Source organism: Acanthopagrus latus, chromosome 9 (assembly GCF_904848185.1).
Source record: "Acanthopagrus latus isolate v.2019 chromosome 9, fAcaLat1.1, whole genome shotgun sequence".
Lineage (NCBI taxonomy): Eukaryota > Metazoa > Chordata > Actinopteri > Spariformes > Sparidae > Acanthopagrus > Acanthopagrus latus.
Window position 1 is genome coordinate 20,239,978 of NC_051047.1, and position 17,165 is coordinate 20,257,142.

At 43.6% G+C, this 17,165-nt stretch overlaps 1 protein-coding gene across 5 annotated transcripts in view; it reads right to left on the bottom strand.

Annotated features, from left to right (window-relative positions):
- Positions 1-17,165, bottom strand: part of epha3 (eph receptor A3) — a 111,549-nt gene that overhangs the window by 92,173 nt on the left and 2,211 nt on the right. For 3 of the 5 annotated variants that reach the window (XM_037109945.1, XM_037109943.1, XM_037109946.1), the window contains exons 2-3: positions 11,114-11,178; positions 789-800 (exon numbers count right to left, since the gene is read on the bottom strand). In XM_037109945.1, coding sequence (XP_036965840.1) covers positions 789-800; positions 11,114-11,178 — 77 coding nt within the window. The remainder of the gene's footprint in view (positions 1-788; positions 801-11,113; positions 11,179-17,165) is intronic. The other 2 variants (XM_037109944.1, XM_037109947.1) reach the window with 1 other exon arrangement.

Below are 17,165 nucleotides of genomic sequence, written 5' to 3' on the forward strand. Positions count from 1 at the left end.
ACCAAAGGCATGGAAAAAAATGCAAAAAGAGAGGGGTGCAGAGGAAGGGGAGCAGGCAGAGGTATAAGGAAGGACGAGGGAAAAGACAGGTAAAAGATGCAAGGACACCAGGAAAAACACGGGCAGCGAGGTGGGGGGGCACAGGGTTTCGGGGTCAAAGGGGAAGATAAAGTAGCAAAAATATCGGAGTAAAGTTGGAGAGGGAGTTTAGAGTCAGAGAAGGAGGAAGAAAGAGGAAAAGGAAGGGAAGATAGCAGAGAGAGAAATAAAGTTATCTCCACCCTGTAAGCATTTACACATAAATTATTTAGATTCAGATTCACTCTTGCTGAATACTAAGCATCTAATAAACACTCAGGGGTGAAAAATCACACTACCAGATCTCTCGTAAATGACTCAAATTAATTAAAAGCAAACCTGCCGCCTCAGCCAAATTTCGCCCGCGACTGGAGCGCTGTGAAAATATCTCAGAGAAAAGTGTGGCTTCCCGTCTCGCTCCCACTAAATTTGCGTGAAGCTGCGTAATCGCTGTTAAATATTAGCACGATCTTATAGTGTTTTTTTCCACCCCTTTGTACTAACATGTTTTTTTTTTTTTTTTTTTTGCTGTTGTTTTTTTTTTCTCTACAAGTGAGGACTTTCAAGCTGCAAGTCTTGGGTTATTTGCATCACAGTACTACTTCTACTGAAAAGGAAAAAACGTGCTGAATCCACTATGAAAACAAAAAGAAAGCTACGAAGTATAGACAGATGTGAGTGTATACCAGGAACGTTCGTGTCTATCTTACATTTTCCCTCCACTGGGAGAAAGCAATGAGGAGGAGAGGAGAAGAAAAAAGAAAGCGGGGTCATTCCTTTTTGAATTCAACACAGCGGGAAGACTCATTGATCATGCGCTTTTGGCGTCGCCGTCCGGGCAAATCAACACTGAATCAGAGCGCTGATGAATGGGCGAACACCTGAAACACTGGGCTCATTGTGATTAAAATGACAGTCATTAGAATGAATGGGCCCTAAATGTGTAAATGGATGCTGTTTTGTTTTTTTTCTTTTTTCTTTTTTTCTCTGTGAAATTCACAATAGATGTGTGCGTGAATGAGCTTCAGAGAGAAAGAAAGAGAGAGAGAGAGAGAGAGAGAGAGAGAGAGAGAGAGAGACGGGTAGAAGAAAAAAAGAAGGAAAAAAAAAACACTTTCTGGGTAAGTGGAAACTGAATTATCGCTCCTTTCACACAAGCATTAATGGAAACATAAACCCACACACACATATACGTTCACATAAGGCTCATGTGAAGTGTTTAAAGTCCCCGAGCAGGCGGACACAGCAGGTGCTCTCGACCCCAACACGGAAATTAATGACGAGCTAAGAAAGTCTCGGTTCTCTGTTACATGTTTTTTGTGTGTCCCTGAGTGTGTGTGCGTGTGTGTGTGAGAGAGAGAGTGTGTGTGCGTGGGTGTAAAGCACGTCTATGAGTGCCCCGGCGTTTTTCGAGGAGCTCTCAGGCTGAAGGATGGGCCACTTGCTTTTCATCTCACAGTAAAGTTAATGAAACACCCCCTGAGAGAGTGAATGAGAGGGACGGGGAGGCGAAAAAAAAGTCGAGAAAAAGTAGAAGAGATAGAGCTGAGAAATAGCAATAGGGAGGAGGAGGAGGAGGAGGAGGAAGAGGAGGAGGAGGAGGGGAGAGATAAAGCGAGGAGGAAAATTGCGGGGAGAGATTCCATTGGTGTTTAGTCTCCCCCGTCATGCCTCCCCTCGGCGTCACCTCATTCATCAGAGCGCCGCAGGGCCCAACAATAACAAGGAGGAGTCGACGGAAACAGGAGTGGGGGGGCGGCTATATACGAAGAGCCGAATCTAAACTTAACATTTTCACCTCGTCCGACCCGCGTGTTTAATCACTCCACTCCAGATATCTGCAGGAATAACGACGTGGTGACATGCGGACGGGTTCGATGATAGAGCCTGACACAACAGAGCAGCGGCCCTGCCAGCATGATTAGTGATGCTGGTGACATCAGGTTTGATAAGACAATGTACTAACTTGAACGTAATGAAAGGGAGGCATCCTAATCTGCTGCGTGCTTTTATATTTATTTATTTCCTGTCAGAGTTAAACGTCTGTCTGCCAAGACCGAGAGCAGCACAGCCGGGGATCTGACGTTTTTCAGTGCAGATGCGATCTGTCTCTGCTGCTGCTGCTGCTGCTGGTGGTAAGAAAAAAAAAAAGACATCTCAACGGAACTTTTACCTGCTGAAAATTCTCAATGCAGTACGGAGTTCTTTCCAAAAATGGATACGTGAAAATACTAAATACTTGAACCTTACGTGTATAGAACCGTGACGAGAATGCAGTTTACATTTAGTCTCCCTGAACAATTTACACAGCACTAATCGAATGCAGCAAATTGGTTTTGAGAGAAACTCAAAGGGGCGCCATGCCGTTTTGGAAAAGCTATCCAAGCTCATAAAGTGTATATTTACAGTATCAATAAGGTAATAATGCAATGCACTTATTTTCATTAGAGAGAAAACGAGCCTCAGGGGGAGATCTGGTCCTCAGAACACTGTTAGAAGCCAACGAGGCGGCGAGTCCTGCAAATATACACTAAAGTGAAGCAAGTTTGTTTGTTCAGTACATCCAGTAAAGAAATATTATTCAGTATATTCAATGAAAGTGTCAAGTGAAGTTGCACAATGTTCATAAGTAGTTTGTAATCATTTCCCCCTCATTTATCTGTTTGGTTATGTTTATGCACTCAAGGCATTTGGTTGTGATTACAGAGTGATCTTGGTCTCTCTGGATCGAGAGAATTGGTAAATACAGGACATTTTAAACAGTTGAACTTCTGTGTTGTGCTAGAAGCCGTTTGTTTATGTTAGCAGGCTCCATTTCTCCACTAACGCGAGCTACTGTTGCTCTCTGCTAGCGGAGCGGAGAGACGAGGCACTCGAGAGCGAATCCTTCGGACTGTCGCGGAAAAAAAATCCCGCGGTCCAGCAGCGTTAAACGACTTAAACAAAACGTCCACAGGCTGAGAGAGACGGTGAGGTCTCATTTTTCCCATCCTGTGGTCAATCCGCTCACATAGGGCCAATAAAAAAGTGATTAATACACATAAATTGCTACAAATTGCCTCGTAGCGCTGCTTCAATGCTGACTTGTAGCAGTGCACGGAATGTTTTGACTATATTCGCCCCCGGGGAAACTTTTTCTTGGCCTTAACTGTGGTGTTTTAGGAGGTGCAAACCCTGGTATCTGGTGCCAAAACACTTTGTATGTAACAATCATGTTCAATCAAAACTGCATTTGGCAAAATGAATGTAATTTCTGGGGGACGGGGGAAATTTGTACCTTACATTTACAGCGCAACAGCGGCAAACAGCACTGTGGCCACGCAAACATGAAATATTCAATATCGCCTGTCAAATATAAGGAGCGCACAGTATTCTGCCACTGGCCCTGCGCCTCTCTTTCTAACTCTCTCTCTCTCTCTCTCTCTCTCTTCCTCTCCGCCATCTAATGAGAAATTTACAGAGGATGGAGCACATTGTAAATGGAGCAGACTTAAGTGTCTGCTCTGGATTGTGCCCACCCTGTCTGGTTGCTTCAAGAGCTTCCTCCGCTTATTCAGAAAATCGTTGGTACATTTCATTGTTCCGTGTTTGATTTCCCCTGACCCTGAAAAGTAAGCTACTCGGGCAAAATTTGTCTCTGACGGAACAAGTGGCCATGAGGAGTGGAGGGCACGGTGTTTGTGTTTCTGCATTAATGTGTGTGTGTGTGTGTGTGTGTGTGTGTGTGTGTGTGTGCTCATGTTATGCGTTCTCTGTGAGCAGATGTCTGTGTGAGCTGCAGGCTTCATGTCTTATCCCTTTGTGTACTTTCGGGTCCACCGATATGATGCAAACTGGGCTAAATCTGAAGCGACGGTTTTTGTTTCTGTCTTTGGGAGGGGTCTGAAGTTTGCGCATGCACACACACAAACACACACACACACACACACAAGGGGCTCTAAAATCAAAGCCAGGTGTGTGTGTGTGTGTGTGTGTGTGTGGGTGGGTGTATGCGCCTGTATGTAGGCTATGTGCGTGTTTTGGGTGTGCTATATCCTATCCCAGAGGACAGAGATGACTTGAGTGGAGCTAGTCTCTGCCAAAGTAAATGAGACCTCTGCTATGATGTGAGGAGCCCACTCTGGAGGATAGCATCTATTACATGGCGCTACCCCAATCCCCAAACATTACATCATAAGAACGATCTCCTCCAACCTCGAGTCACTTCCTTGGGTTAGTTAGGTAGGGCCTGTTTTATTGTCCCCTTGCTCGACGAAGGAGGGAAGAGAGAGCGAGGAAATAAACAGAGAATGTCCCAAGATAATTATCCGGCTCCAGATCCCCCCCCAAAAAATCATCCGTCAGGAGAGAGTGACGCGCTCTTTGGTGTAGTGCAGGTATTACTTGTATGGGGTGAAATGGGATCGCAGCAGCCGTGAATCTTTTAGCCTCCGCAGAAATAAACCGCCACAGACTCAAGATCAGAGCTTGTGCAGACGAGAGGGACGATGTCGGACAGTTCTGCAGAGCTTCATGGTAAATTCAGTGACTGAATTAAAGGATAAATACATTCAGAATGTCTTTATCCACAAAAGATTGAGATTATTATTATTAAAAGATAACACACAGAACAACTGTAGCAGATGGAGACAAAAGCAGAATAAAAACATAAAATAAAAAAAAATGGCTCCACACATCTTGTCTGGTGTAATCCAAGTTCTTGGGAAGCCCTGAGATCCCAAATTGACATGAAAATGTGTTATTTACACAGTTAGTTTTGAAGACGAAATCTTCACTGTAGCCGCTAAGCTAACAGTATTAGTGCCAACACCGTCTAAAGTGAATGCAGTGAGCTTGACTGTGCATCGAGGGTGTAAATAGTCTTTTTTAATCAACCAGATAAGCTGTATTAAGTTATTCCTTTTTTATTTTTGTATTTTTTTTTGTAATGTTTAAAACACGGCCCCGTCTACCTCAGTTGTTTAGGAGAGCTGTGAAGCTCCAGAAATGTTTTGTAGTCTTGAAAATGACTGCGTTTTAATTTTTGGTTGACCTTAACCTTTTAATCCAGACGTAACATTTTTACCGCTACTGCTTTCTGCTCTCTGCAGGAGCAGGAAGCTCTGCCACCACAGCGAACACGTGGATCTGTATGTATGTCGACCGGGATAAATAAAGGCCACCTCCTTGTTTCTTGTTTCTCCCCAGGGAGGTGTAACTCCCCTCTCCCCGCCCTCTAATTGATATATAACAACACTTCGACCCTACACCAGCCCTCGTGACCTCCGACCCCGACCCCCGATGGTCACAGTCGGGGCACAGTTTGGTGTGATCTCGCCCCTGGTCCCTCTGATCTGTGCTGTAGGTAGGTGAAGCGGCCAAAAGGGACAGTAAAATGGAGTGTGGTAACTCGATCCTCTCATGACATTACAGCTACGGCAACAGGCACGTCTCAGAGTCACCGAGTCAGCACGCCAGTTCAGCCACTTCAAAGAGACGCAGGTCAGCGGGAGTTAATGGACCAGTGGACGGGCCAGTGTAGGGTAACAATGCAGTTACACAGATTGTAGTCGCGTTTAAAGAAACAAGATTGAGAACCATAATTGCTTATTCCAAGGTTTAAAAATGGTGCCATCATTTTTGCAGTTTTCAATTTTCATCCCAATTTTATCTATCTATTCATGTATTCATGTATTTATTTATTTATTTATTTATTTATTTATTTATTTATTTATTTATTTATTTTTCTTTGTTTTGGGGAAACTGTTGTCAAGGGTTGTCAATTACTGCTATTTTTCTCTTCTTTTCATTTTTTTTTTTTTAACAATTATTTCATTTAGGCAGTGTCATTAATGGAGTTTCCATTATGACCTAACACATTTTCATTTTTTTTTTTTTTTTGCCTGGGACTCTTCTCTATTAATGACAGGAATAAAGGTTGAATCTACAGTGTAACAATAATTACTATCCTGATAAGATCCTAGTTTGGCGAGAAGTTTAAAAAAATCATGACATTTTTACTTTATTTTTCATTTATTTTTTCAATTTTCATATTTATTCTTTGCATAAATATTCGTATGAGCACGACATATATGGAGATTCTTCTGTATTTAATTTAATTCTGTGTCTATGGACATGGACTTTATAATCATAAAATCTTGAGAGTTAACTGAGCTCACACAGTACAGAGCGTATGTACAGCTGCCCATTATACTCCTTACAGCTGGAGAGGAGTGTATCGAAAGGCCGGAGCGCCCACAACAAGTGCGGAGCCGGCTTACATTCTGGGCTCCACAGAGGTCAGCGGGGTCACAGACACGACAACTGCAGCGTATCAGTCAGAGGAGGACATTTCATCAGCCGGTCTTACCAAAGGGACACCCTAATGCTCCCCTCTTCTTCGTCCTTCCTCCTGTTTCCGAGCGGCTCCGAGTCTTTTTTTTTTTGTTGCCCCGGCTAATCCTCGTTAATGCCTTGCTCAAGGACACGCCGGCAACGTCCGCTGAAGGATTCATTCATTTTCAATTAATTCCGAAGTCGGCACGACACTCATAATGCTGCGGGGTGTTATTGTTACGCTGGTAGGACATGTGTTATTCACGGCTGTTTGATTATAAAAGGGGCTGATAGTTTGAATTGTTTTGGGAAAGGCTGATCTACGACTGGGATGTTATTTCTTGTCCTGACGCGCTTATTTGATGTCGCGTTTAAACCTTTGTCATGCTGTATCCTTGTTACCAGTCAGACGGTTGACATCAGCTTTTTCTTACCAGGACGAATGTCACTATAACACACTTTTATACTCCTTCCTCTTCCCTCCACCTCCTCGTCTCTCCGGTCACTCGCCCTGCCCTGTTAATCCTCGTTTATGATGGGCTTTTCTCTGTACGCTCTCTCTTTCGTGGGGTTTGCGGGGAGAGCGTTTTATGCTGGTCGGGCTGATTTCCTAGATGGGGTGGCGGCAGGGCGTTGGGGGGGGAGCTTTAAGAGCCCTTGGGTGACAAAAGGAGTTGAAACAGCAGTCTGTACACTGAGAGGTGGGGGGATAAAAATAAGGAAGCCTGCAGAAGTAGAAGACCCTGATCAAAATATACCCTCCACCCTCCAGACCTGAGAAATGGAATGTGGGCTATGTGTTAAATATTTCGCATTATTTCGCTCAGTATGTGCCGAGTTAACACACTGTGACTGCCATTTTTTTTTATTTTTTTTTTATAGACGTCAAGCTTCTTCATCTAAATACAAAAGTTCAGTCAGTGCCATTGTTACGTAGCTTCTTATGAAAGACTTGCACAGTCCTGTAAAATGTATAAGTCTAAATATATACAAGCAGGATATATGTTATGAGACGATGTACATTATCATATATAGTATGTTATTTATCTTCTTCGTTACCTCTGCCACACAGTAAAATCTGACAAAGGGATCTGAGTTAAAAAACAAAAGAAATACAGAAATCAACAACCTGAAAAATGTAAGACTAAATTTTAAGTTTTTGAAACTTTTTCACTCACTTTCCTGGGTAATTTAGTATCCTGTTTTTTTTTCAAAGTAAAATCAACTTTTAAAATTTAAGGAGGATGCGGGTCAGGCCAGAATACAGCCCATCAACCTTTGGTGCAGATCCGGGGTATCCTGAGTAAGTGAAAGCAGCTTTTAAAAATGAAAGTACAAAGAGGTCAGGATTGTCACCCGTCTCCGTTTGCTGACTGATCTGTTGGTCTGTCGACGGGATCGCACAAAAGCTACTGAATGGATTTCTGTGCGATTCGGACAGAAGGTGCAGGTCGGGCCGTAATACCCATCAACTTTTACTGCGGATCCAGGATATGTTTTTTTATCACCTTTTTTCTCATTGCAAGCGTTTTCAGACATTTCGTCAGTTTCAATGCATGGATTGTGATTTTAAAAACAATATATTAAGGTGGCTGGTTTTAATACCTGAGTACTGTAACATCTGACACACGTGTCATTCTAGCATGAGAAAATTGAAGCTATTGTTGAAAATGCTGCAAAGTAAGTAAAGTTTTGGTGTGACTGTGAGTTGAACGGAGGCAAACGTGGCTTTCAGTGACCTTTTTCTAAACTTTCTGATATTAAAAATACTTTATTCTCTCCACATTTCAGATGGATATATGAAAAAACGCACATTGTAATAACAGCTAGCTAAGCATAAATGTTACTCTTTTTTTTTACAGTTAATGTGAAACAGTCCTGGCAGAAACATCAATGCGGCCGTATCCCCCGTTGGTCCCGATGAAAAATGGACCTCGCTCGTTATGTGCCCATTAATTCTATTTTGTATGCACAGCCCGTGTCTGGGGTGTTGGTTTGTTTGCTGAAGAATGCTTTCAAAGCACGCAAGAATGTAATCTTTAACACTCTTTAGTCTTGTGAAGGGGCTAAGCCCCCCGGACACTGCTCGGCAATCAGCCTGCCTCCCCGACAGATAACAGTATATCTGGATCACACGCACTCACAAACACACACACACACACACACACACACACACACACTTGTCAGTCTCGTCGGTGGCTCCGGAGCGAACATCCAGGGGAGGCTAAGCTCTTAATTTGTTGTGACCGGAGCACGTTGTGTCTCGGTAGGCCAATAGCCGCGGCCTCTCCATCAATGTGAATGAGTGTGTGCGTGTGTGAGTGTGTGTGTGTGTGTGTGTGTGTGTGTGAGGGCTCAGTGCCACTGCCACATTATGAGAAATCATTTGTGAGCAGCAGTCTCCCAGGGCAGGCTGCTTATCGGAGCGCAGTCAGTGGATGACGTGAGTAATTACAGATGATTCACCTTGAGGACTTGATCATCAGCAGTATCTCTCCCTCCCTGTCTCTCTCTCATCCTCTCCTGTCCTTCCCCCCTCCTCCTCCTCTCTTTCTTCCTCTCTTCCTCCCTTTCTCTCTCTCTCTGTCTACCTCTTTTTGATCCTCGTCCCTTTCTCTCCGGAGTCATTCTCATTTCAAGAATGACATTGGCTTCCTTTTCCCCGCAGCATTTTTATTTATTTTATTTTACGAACTGTGCAACCACTCGTTTTTTTTTTTTTTTTCTTTCTCTTCTGAACTTACTCGCAGCAAACAATCTTGAAATAAAGCAGAGCTCGCTGCAGAACTTCTATCGCACATTCCGACGTCCATCGGCACGCATTTTTTCCTACCCGCTCATACGCGAATAACTTTCTATCAGCACAGCATCAATCTCTCCCCTCGGTGGGAGAACGGTCACGCAATTGTTCTGCAGCCTGCAATTGTCTTTGGACTAAATGCATCTCAACCGGCCTGCGCTTTTTTTTTTTTTCCCCTTTCGGCGTCATTTTTTTCATTGTGGTTCAACCTCATGAAGAAACTCCCGAGCGTTGCGACGGAGCCAGCGCTGTATATGGCCGAGGGAAACAAGGTTTGGCAGCTCCACGGAACAAATGACTGGATTACCTTAAGCCACTGCCAAGGAGTAATTCTAACACTTAATAAAGGAAAAAGGAGGAAGTGTGGTATGTGTGTGTATATGTGTGCATGTATGTGTGTGTGTGTGTGTCAGCGAGCCAGCCCCCAAGGCACAGTAGTCTAACTAGTTAGACAAATAAACACTGAGTGAGAGCCCACCGGAGGGACTCTGGCAGCAGAGAGAGAGAGGCTGATGGATGAGGCTGCAGACGCCGCTTTACGAAAACTGGGGCTACGTTTTTGCGACGTTACTAGTTGATTTTGTTTTGTTTTGTTTTTTCATTGAAAGCTACAGTATTGTATGTTACATTTTGCAGGTTTTTAGGTTTGTGCCCATGAATTTCAATTCTGTAGTTAAAGGCACATTATGTAGTTTCGGGGGAGAAATTTAAACTTAATTTTGAACTGAATAAAGAAACTCTTTGTTTTCATGACTCATACTGTTTTACTCTGTTTATATGTGGCAGACCCTGCCACCTTTCTATCCTCGAACAGTGTTCCGGGGACCTTATTTTCCTCTGAGAACAGCTTGTTTATTCAGTTATGGAGAAAATAAATATTTCTGAGTTTGTATTATTTCTTATTTCTATTTATTTTATCACTATTTATTTTTTCCTTCTCTAAAATGACATAGTGCCACTTTAATCACATTCCTTAATAACAAATCGTATTTTAGAGCCTGCTGATGGATGTTTCGCGCAGTGTGAACATTGCACGTTATCGTAAAACATGACGAGAACTCACTAAATAAAAGTTAATATATAACAATTAATGGAAAAAAAAACTGTAACATAACCAATTATGTTGAGATAATGTGCCAGAATTTTTTCAACGCCATTTTCAAGCGAGGGTAGCGACTTTCAATTGACTAGTCTGCTAATGGTGCACAGCCCTAGTTGCAATATGTTGGGAAGTATCACAACGGAGGTTTAAATCCAGAAGCAGATTTTTTTTTTTTTTTTTTTTTCTGAATTTTTGTCACGCATGAACTTGAAAAATGTGTGTTAGGAGACGGGCATTAAAGCTCGTGTGACCGACAGAATGAGGCGGGGCGTGTTTACAATCAAGAACAGATGGACGCACAAGTGAATTTTTCAACAATGGAATTACGATGTTTACATGCAGCGGCAGCAAAATATCTGTCTCTGTTGTTAATGTGGATATTTACTACAGAGGGGTAAGCCCGTCGACATTCCTTGTGCCTACAACCTTAAAATCCCTTAATGCCTTAATCTTTCTTTAAACACCAGGACATACACGCAATACATTTTCCCTTAAGCATCTTGGCCATATGGCGAGCTCCGAATGCTTAACCTCTTAACCTGTGAGACGGAGAATGGACCAAAAAAAAAAAGAAAAAAAAAGGAAAAAAAAAAACGTCTAAAGAAAAAGTGGGTTAATCTGCACTTGGCTCATTGGGTCAACATCACATAGTGAGAACCGCAGGAGTTTGAAAATCCTGATTTCATGTGGCGAGGGCCTGAATCCCACATCCAGTTTTTTGTGTGTGTGTGTGTGTATTTTTTGGGGTGGATCTGTCTCTCAATATGTCGGCACATTCAGACGTGATGAGGCTAAACACAGAGATAGAGGTTACTCACCCCATGCGACGGGTAGGAAATCCATCCTAACTCCCCTTGGCTTGCTTTGGAGTCTAACAGGTTGACTGTGGTGGGGAAGAGAGAGAAAACAAAGGGAACATATGAGTGTCTAGTCCTTGTTAGCCCCAATTAGCCTTCATCTAATCCCGGAGGAGGGATCACCAACCTCAAGCACTGATCGTGACTCTATTTACTCAGCTGCCACACACTTACACATACACACACACACACACACACACACACACTACCCGTATCCTCTGCTAACCAACAGAGAGAGCCGGCTTTTCGTGTCTTCTTGCATGAGGCATCAAAGCAGAGGTTGGCGAGGTGGACTGGCTACAGCGCAGGTATCCAGGAGAGACACTGAACCAAAGCAGAGCCAGCGTTTCTAAAAATTGCTACAGGAAGCGTTTGTTTTCTGTCCACCCATTTGACCCCTCGCTCTTCCAAGCGACGCAACGGTGGCTGGACTGTCCCCAGGTACACCAGGTGACGTCCGATCGCCAGTTTCAGAAGCGAGTGAAACAAAATGATTAGTGAATCTATTCGTAATGAAGAACAAACAGAAACTAGATGCGTTATAAAGATGTAAGAAAAGGGAGGAAAAGTAAGACAAAGCGCTCCATTAGCTTGATGGTACATGGGTCGGTGAAAGAGTTTCATTTTATGTGATGTCAGACCAGCAGCCGTGTCAGCAAATCAGTAAGTACGGTTATTGCGCACGGACAAACAGATTCTCCAAGCGTTCATGAACTCCTGTTAGCCAACTTGATTATGAAAACACAAAATCTACTTCATGTACAGAAAAATGAGCCGCGATCGTTTCTGTTGTTAGTGTGAACACATGGGTGTACAGCTGTCAGTGCAGACCATAGTTTTTGGTGAGGGGAAGGTGGAGGCAGTCTTACGCTCTACGGATGCTCTACGGATGCTCTACGGATGCTCTACGGATGCTCTACGGATCCCCCCAAGTCAAAATGTCACGGGCACCAGTTTCTATAAAAGGTGCACTACGTAGGTTTTGAGAAGAAATTTTTGTTAGAAGAGAATATCAGGGATCTATATATATTGTATTGTACACGCAGACATAGAGTACATATATATTATTCTGAGTTTAGATTTCTTTTCCAAAACTACGTAGAAGTCCTTTATGACCTAACACAAGCTTGGGAGTACTTCCACTCCAAATAAAATAACAAAAAGCAAGTTTATAGAGCTAAGAAATAAAAATAATAGAAATGAGTTATATGAGCAATATTCATGTAAACGTTTATTTTAAATGGACTTAATGTAACCATTTCTTTGTGAATGACTGATTTTGGAGCACAGCCGCATTAGCTGAGGATAGTGAGGAAACGGAAGGCTGCTAACATAAATGAACGACCGAACTTCCAGCACAACACACAAGTCCCTTAGAGTCCCTTTAAGTTAAATTTTAAATTGCTGTTGTCGTGCAACGCTGCTGAGGAAGAACAAATTAAAGTTGTGGGCAGAAGTGCACAATGGTGTTACAACAGTGGTGAAGAAGACTCTTATTTGCGCGCAATTTATAGCTGTGTGGTATTTTCTCCCTTTTTTTTGTATTCAGCAAAAAACACAAAACTTTACTTTCAAAAACTGTTTAATTCAGAGCTTTTTGGGGTTCAAATCATTCAGATTAATCATTTATGTCGTTTCCTTTCCACATTTTGACCTCATCATCATGACTTTCCATGTTGCTGAGTGATCTGCATGAAAAACCAGAGGATGAATGGCCATCTAAAGTAAATCGAACAATAAAGCTGCCTTGCTCCGACGGTCTCCTCCTTTAAGTTTTGCCTCTTTCCCATCCTGCTGAGAGCAGATCAGTCCACAGCTCGACACACACACACACACACACTGGAGCGAGCGCACGCACACAACAAAGTGAAGCAGCAGTGCAGTCAGGCCCTGCAGCTGTAACTCTATTCACTGTGAAAATATGAGCAATACAATCTCCCTGTATTCTCCCATTCAGAGCTCCAGCGAGAGCGCAAGGCATCTCCAAAGACAGTCAAAGGGAGCGTTTGTGGGTCAGCGCCGCGAAAAACCGTTTTAGTCAAGCAAAATTTACCCCTCACAAGGAGTGTAAACGGAAATGTTCGGGGGGGGGGGGGAGTGATTTCGCCGCTCTGGGAAACTAATTGTTGTTTCACACTCAAATAAAGGTTGAGATGGAAATCATAATTTTTTCTCTCTCTCTCTCCAGGCAGAGTCTGATAGCTATCAGCCAAACAGGAGGAGAAGAGATGGAGGAAGACTACACGCGGAGGGGAGACTTCTTATCACATTCCGGGCTGAAAGAGGCCAGTAAACGGAGGGATCACCTGAGCTGCAGCCACGCTAAGCCACTCATCCAGTTGAGTGGCAGTAGACACATTCCTATTAGAGTCTAATGAAGCTATCTGTTCATGTCAGATAATAGCAGCTCAGCATCCAGGGCCATTGCTTCCAATTTACATTTCTCAACGAGCCGAGCCCACCACTCCAATCGAGCCGAGCGGGGGAATTTGAGAGCAGAAAATTAGACGGCTCTCATATCACAGGAGGGGGAGAGGAAAAAAAAAAAAAAAAGCCCCCTCCAGCTGCACTTGGCTTGGGGTGGGTGGAGGGGAGGGATAGGCAGCACACACACACACACACACACAGACTCACACAGACTCACAAAAGCCATGCATAAACACTGTGCGTACGGGTGAGGGGAGGGAAAAAAAAAACACCAGATTGCAGCAAAAAGGATGCACAGCCAACAAAAAACCTGGTGGAGTAAACACACATCTTTGTGCTGAAGTGAACGCACATCGAATGAAAGCGTTCACACACACACACACACGCATACACAGTACAGTGTGTGTCGAAAAACATTCACATATTCCCGCACATGCGCACTCCAGCTGGGCACAAAAAAAAAGGGAGCAACGTTTGCTGACAGTCTTTCGTAGTCTCTCTCTCTCTCTCTCTCTCACACACACACACACACACACACACACACACACACACACACACACAGTCGGTTAGCAAGCTAGCGTCAGCCAAGCATATAGCCCCTGCCCCATCAGGGAGTGCCTCTAAACGGGAACTAGGAGTATTAATAGCTAAACCGAGCCGGGGCTGTCTGGGAGGGAGCAAAAAACATCACAGAGGTGGAAACAGGTGAATCGATATGTGAAACGCCCACACACACACGCACACACACACACACACACACTCTGACCCCTGGTGAAACGGAAGTGGGAGTTTTTCACCATGAGCTGAAGGGAACACATAGATTTTTATTTGGGGGGGTGGGAGTGGTGGTGGATGGTGCTGATGGATGATCTATTGTATCATCACTCAGTAGATCCAATGAACACCCCCCCCCTTCATACCCAGGACCACTTTCACTCGCCTCGGCACAAGCATATGTTGAAATATTAACAGCGAAAGATCCACGGGGCGTCTTATTTTTGATGTGTGCATTCTCATAATTCAACAGCTAAGTTGGACGTTCAGCAGCAGCTACACTCCTCCTCCCCCCCTCCTCACTTCCAGTAAAATATGATGAGGGGAAACCCGATTCACAGCAGATGTACGCCGGAATTCAAATCCTTCCAGCGGAGGACACGGACACAATTAAAAAGAAGATGGAGGAGCTGTCAGTCAGTCAGTCAGTCAGGACAAGACAAGACAAGAGGGTCCAGAATCAACACATGGAAGAGAAAGAGAAAGAGAGACACACACACTCCCCGTCTGGACAGGAGGCAGAGCGAGAAACAGGGTGGGGATAGAAAAGTTGTGCCTCGAATATCTCCGATCCGGTGGCGAACCCGGTCGGAGAGAGGGCTTTGTCTCTCTCGCTCCCTGCAGCCCCGGCTCTGGGAGGAAACGTGCTGGAGGCTGGCAGGCCGCAGTGCAGGCAAGAGCAGGGCGACTTGTGTCTGTGTTAAAGGGTGAAGTGTTCACCTCCCATTATGAATTATTCAAGTGCAGAGTCGCTCTGTCTGATGCTGCTGCTGCTGCTCGCCCAGCCCCTCTGCCCCCATTCCTCTTTCTTTCTTTCTTTCTTTCTTTCTTTCTTTCTTTCTTTCTTTCTTCTGTTCCTCTTCTATTCCTAAACCTTATATCCCTCTCTCTCTCACATACACACAGATACTTCAACTCACATAAAGACACACAGCCCTCCTGTGCAGATCCAGCTTGTATAATCTTATATTTCTACACTCTCAAACACAAACCGTGTGTTTCACATCCAACTCCGAATCCCCAAAACACATGCTGTAAAACTGAAGATCTCACTCCTCAGTCCTCAGCTCAGTGTTTACGCACATGACTACAGGCCTGGTAGAGGTAGAGAGAGAGAAAGAGAGAGAGAGGGGTGTATTTTTAAAGGAGGGGCAGGCTGCGTGTGAGCACGTTTCCAGCACCTTTTGAAAGGTACCATCGCTCACAAGAGTCCGTCCGTCCCAGCGGGACCGCGGCGTCGGTGCTCCCCGGGCCAAGCCTCCCCACCGCCGGCTAAAAATACCGGAGGCCTCCCGGCGCCCCGCAGCGGGCCGACATCACACCGCGCAACCACGCAAACTGCGCCGCATCCAGAGAAAACTTTCTTTTTCCTCGTTTCGATTTTATAACGGAAATTATACATTTTTTTTTAAAACAATATCTAAAAGAAAGTGAAAATTGATCCGCGCCCCTTCTGTGATTTTCTCAGAGGTTTTCTGTGTTTCATTAAAACTTTCCCCCAAAAAAAGTTTTGCACGAGTTCAATACGACTTAATGGAAGTTACACACCCAGCACACGCTGCTGAAAAATAAAATAAAATAAAGAAATGTGGCCGAGATTTGAGAGAAGGTTGCAAGAAATGTGACCAAACTTCTGGTTTCTTTATAAAAGAACAGGAAAATAATAAACTAGCACAAGATTTCCATCACTGAGGTTTGTTTCCCTTGAAAATGTTGTCCCTGTTCTGATGTTGACGCGCTTGAAGTCCCATAAAGTCCACAAGTTGTAAGAATTTAATTAATTCCTTAATTTATTAGGAGCCTGAGGAAATCTGTCAGCGGATTTCCCGCAGATCATGTTATGAACATCGATGTTTAAAAAAAAGAAAGAAAGAAAAAACAAAAAAACAAGCTCACAGGCTGGATCTGATCATCTGCAGCCTGTCGGCACGGAAATAATAAAAAAAAACTGAATTCATCCTTTAGTCGTGAACACGAACACCAGGGAGGACAACATGAAACCATTTGAGCTGAGTGACAGAAACTAAAAAATAAAAAAGTTACTGTGGTTTGTTATTTCGTCTAATCATAAACTAGAAGAAATTAAAACGGAGACACGTTTAGTGACTATTTAACCTGCTAGTTAACCGGTCACACACGCGGCTCTGATCACAATAAAAGTGTAGTTTCATTTATTTTTATTCCACAAGTAGAAAAAGGAAAAAAAAAAAACTCTTCTCCTCGTCTGTCAGTTTGTAACTCTGAGTTTGAGTTTTGTGTGCTCCCAGCCTGATCTGCATCAGACAACGATTCATTCTTATTTGATTTTGATGATCGTCTCCGGAAGCTGGAGCCCAGTCAGTCTGAGGAGCAGAAGCATTCGCATCGACAGTGAAAATAAAAAGCTTTGTAGCAGCTCAGAGTGCGTTATTACAGGCTCAGATCTGTCTATATGGATCTATCTATACAATGTGGAGACGGAGCGGCTCGATACTGACACTCTCTGGCAGATTCATGTGTTGAGAAGGTGAATTCTAATTGAAATGGTCGATTTTTTTTGTTTGTTTGTTTTCATATTTGAACTTCTGCACTTTTTTTTTTTTTTTGCTTTGTTGCTTTTGCTTCATACGAACTTGTAAACCAGGGACGTGATTTACCTCTCTTTTTTCCACCTATTTCTCTCTCTCTCGCTCTCTCTCACACACACACACACACACACACACACACACACACACACACACACACACACACTTATCATATTGTACGTTCTGTCAGGGTGGTGTGTGTTAGTTGTTGTTTTTCTTTTTTCTTTTTGCAGTGTTCTGATAACAAA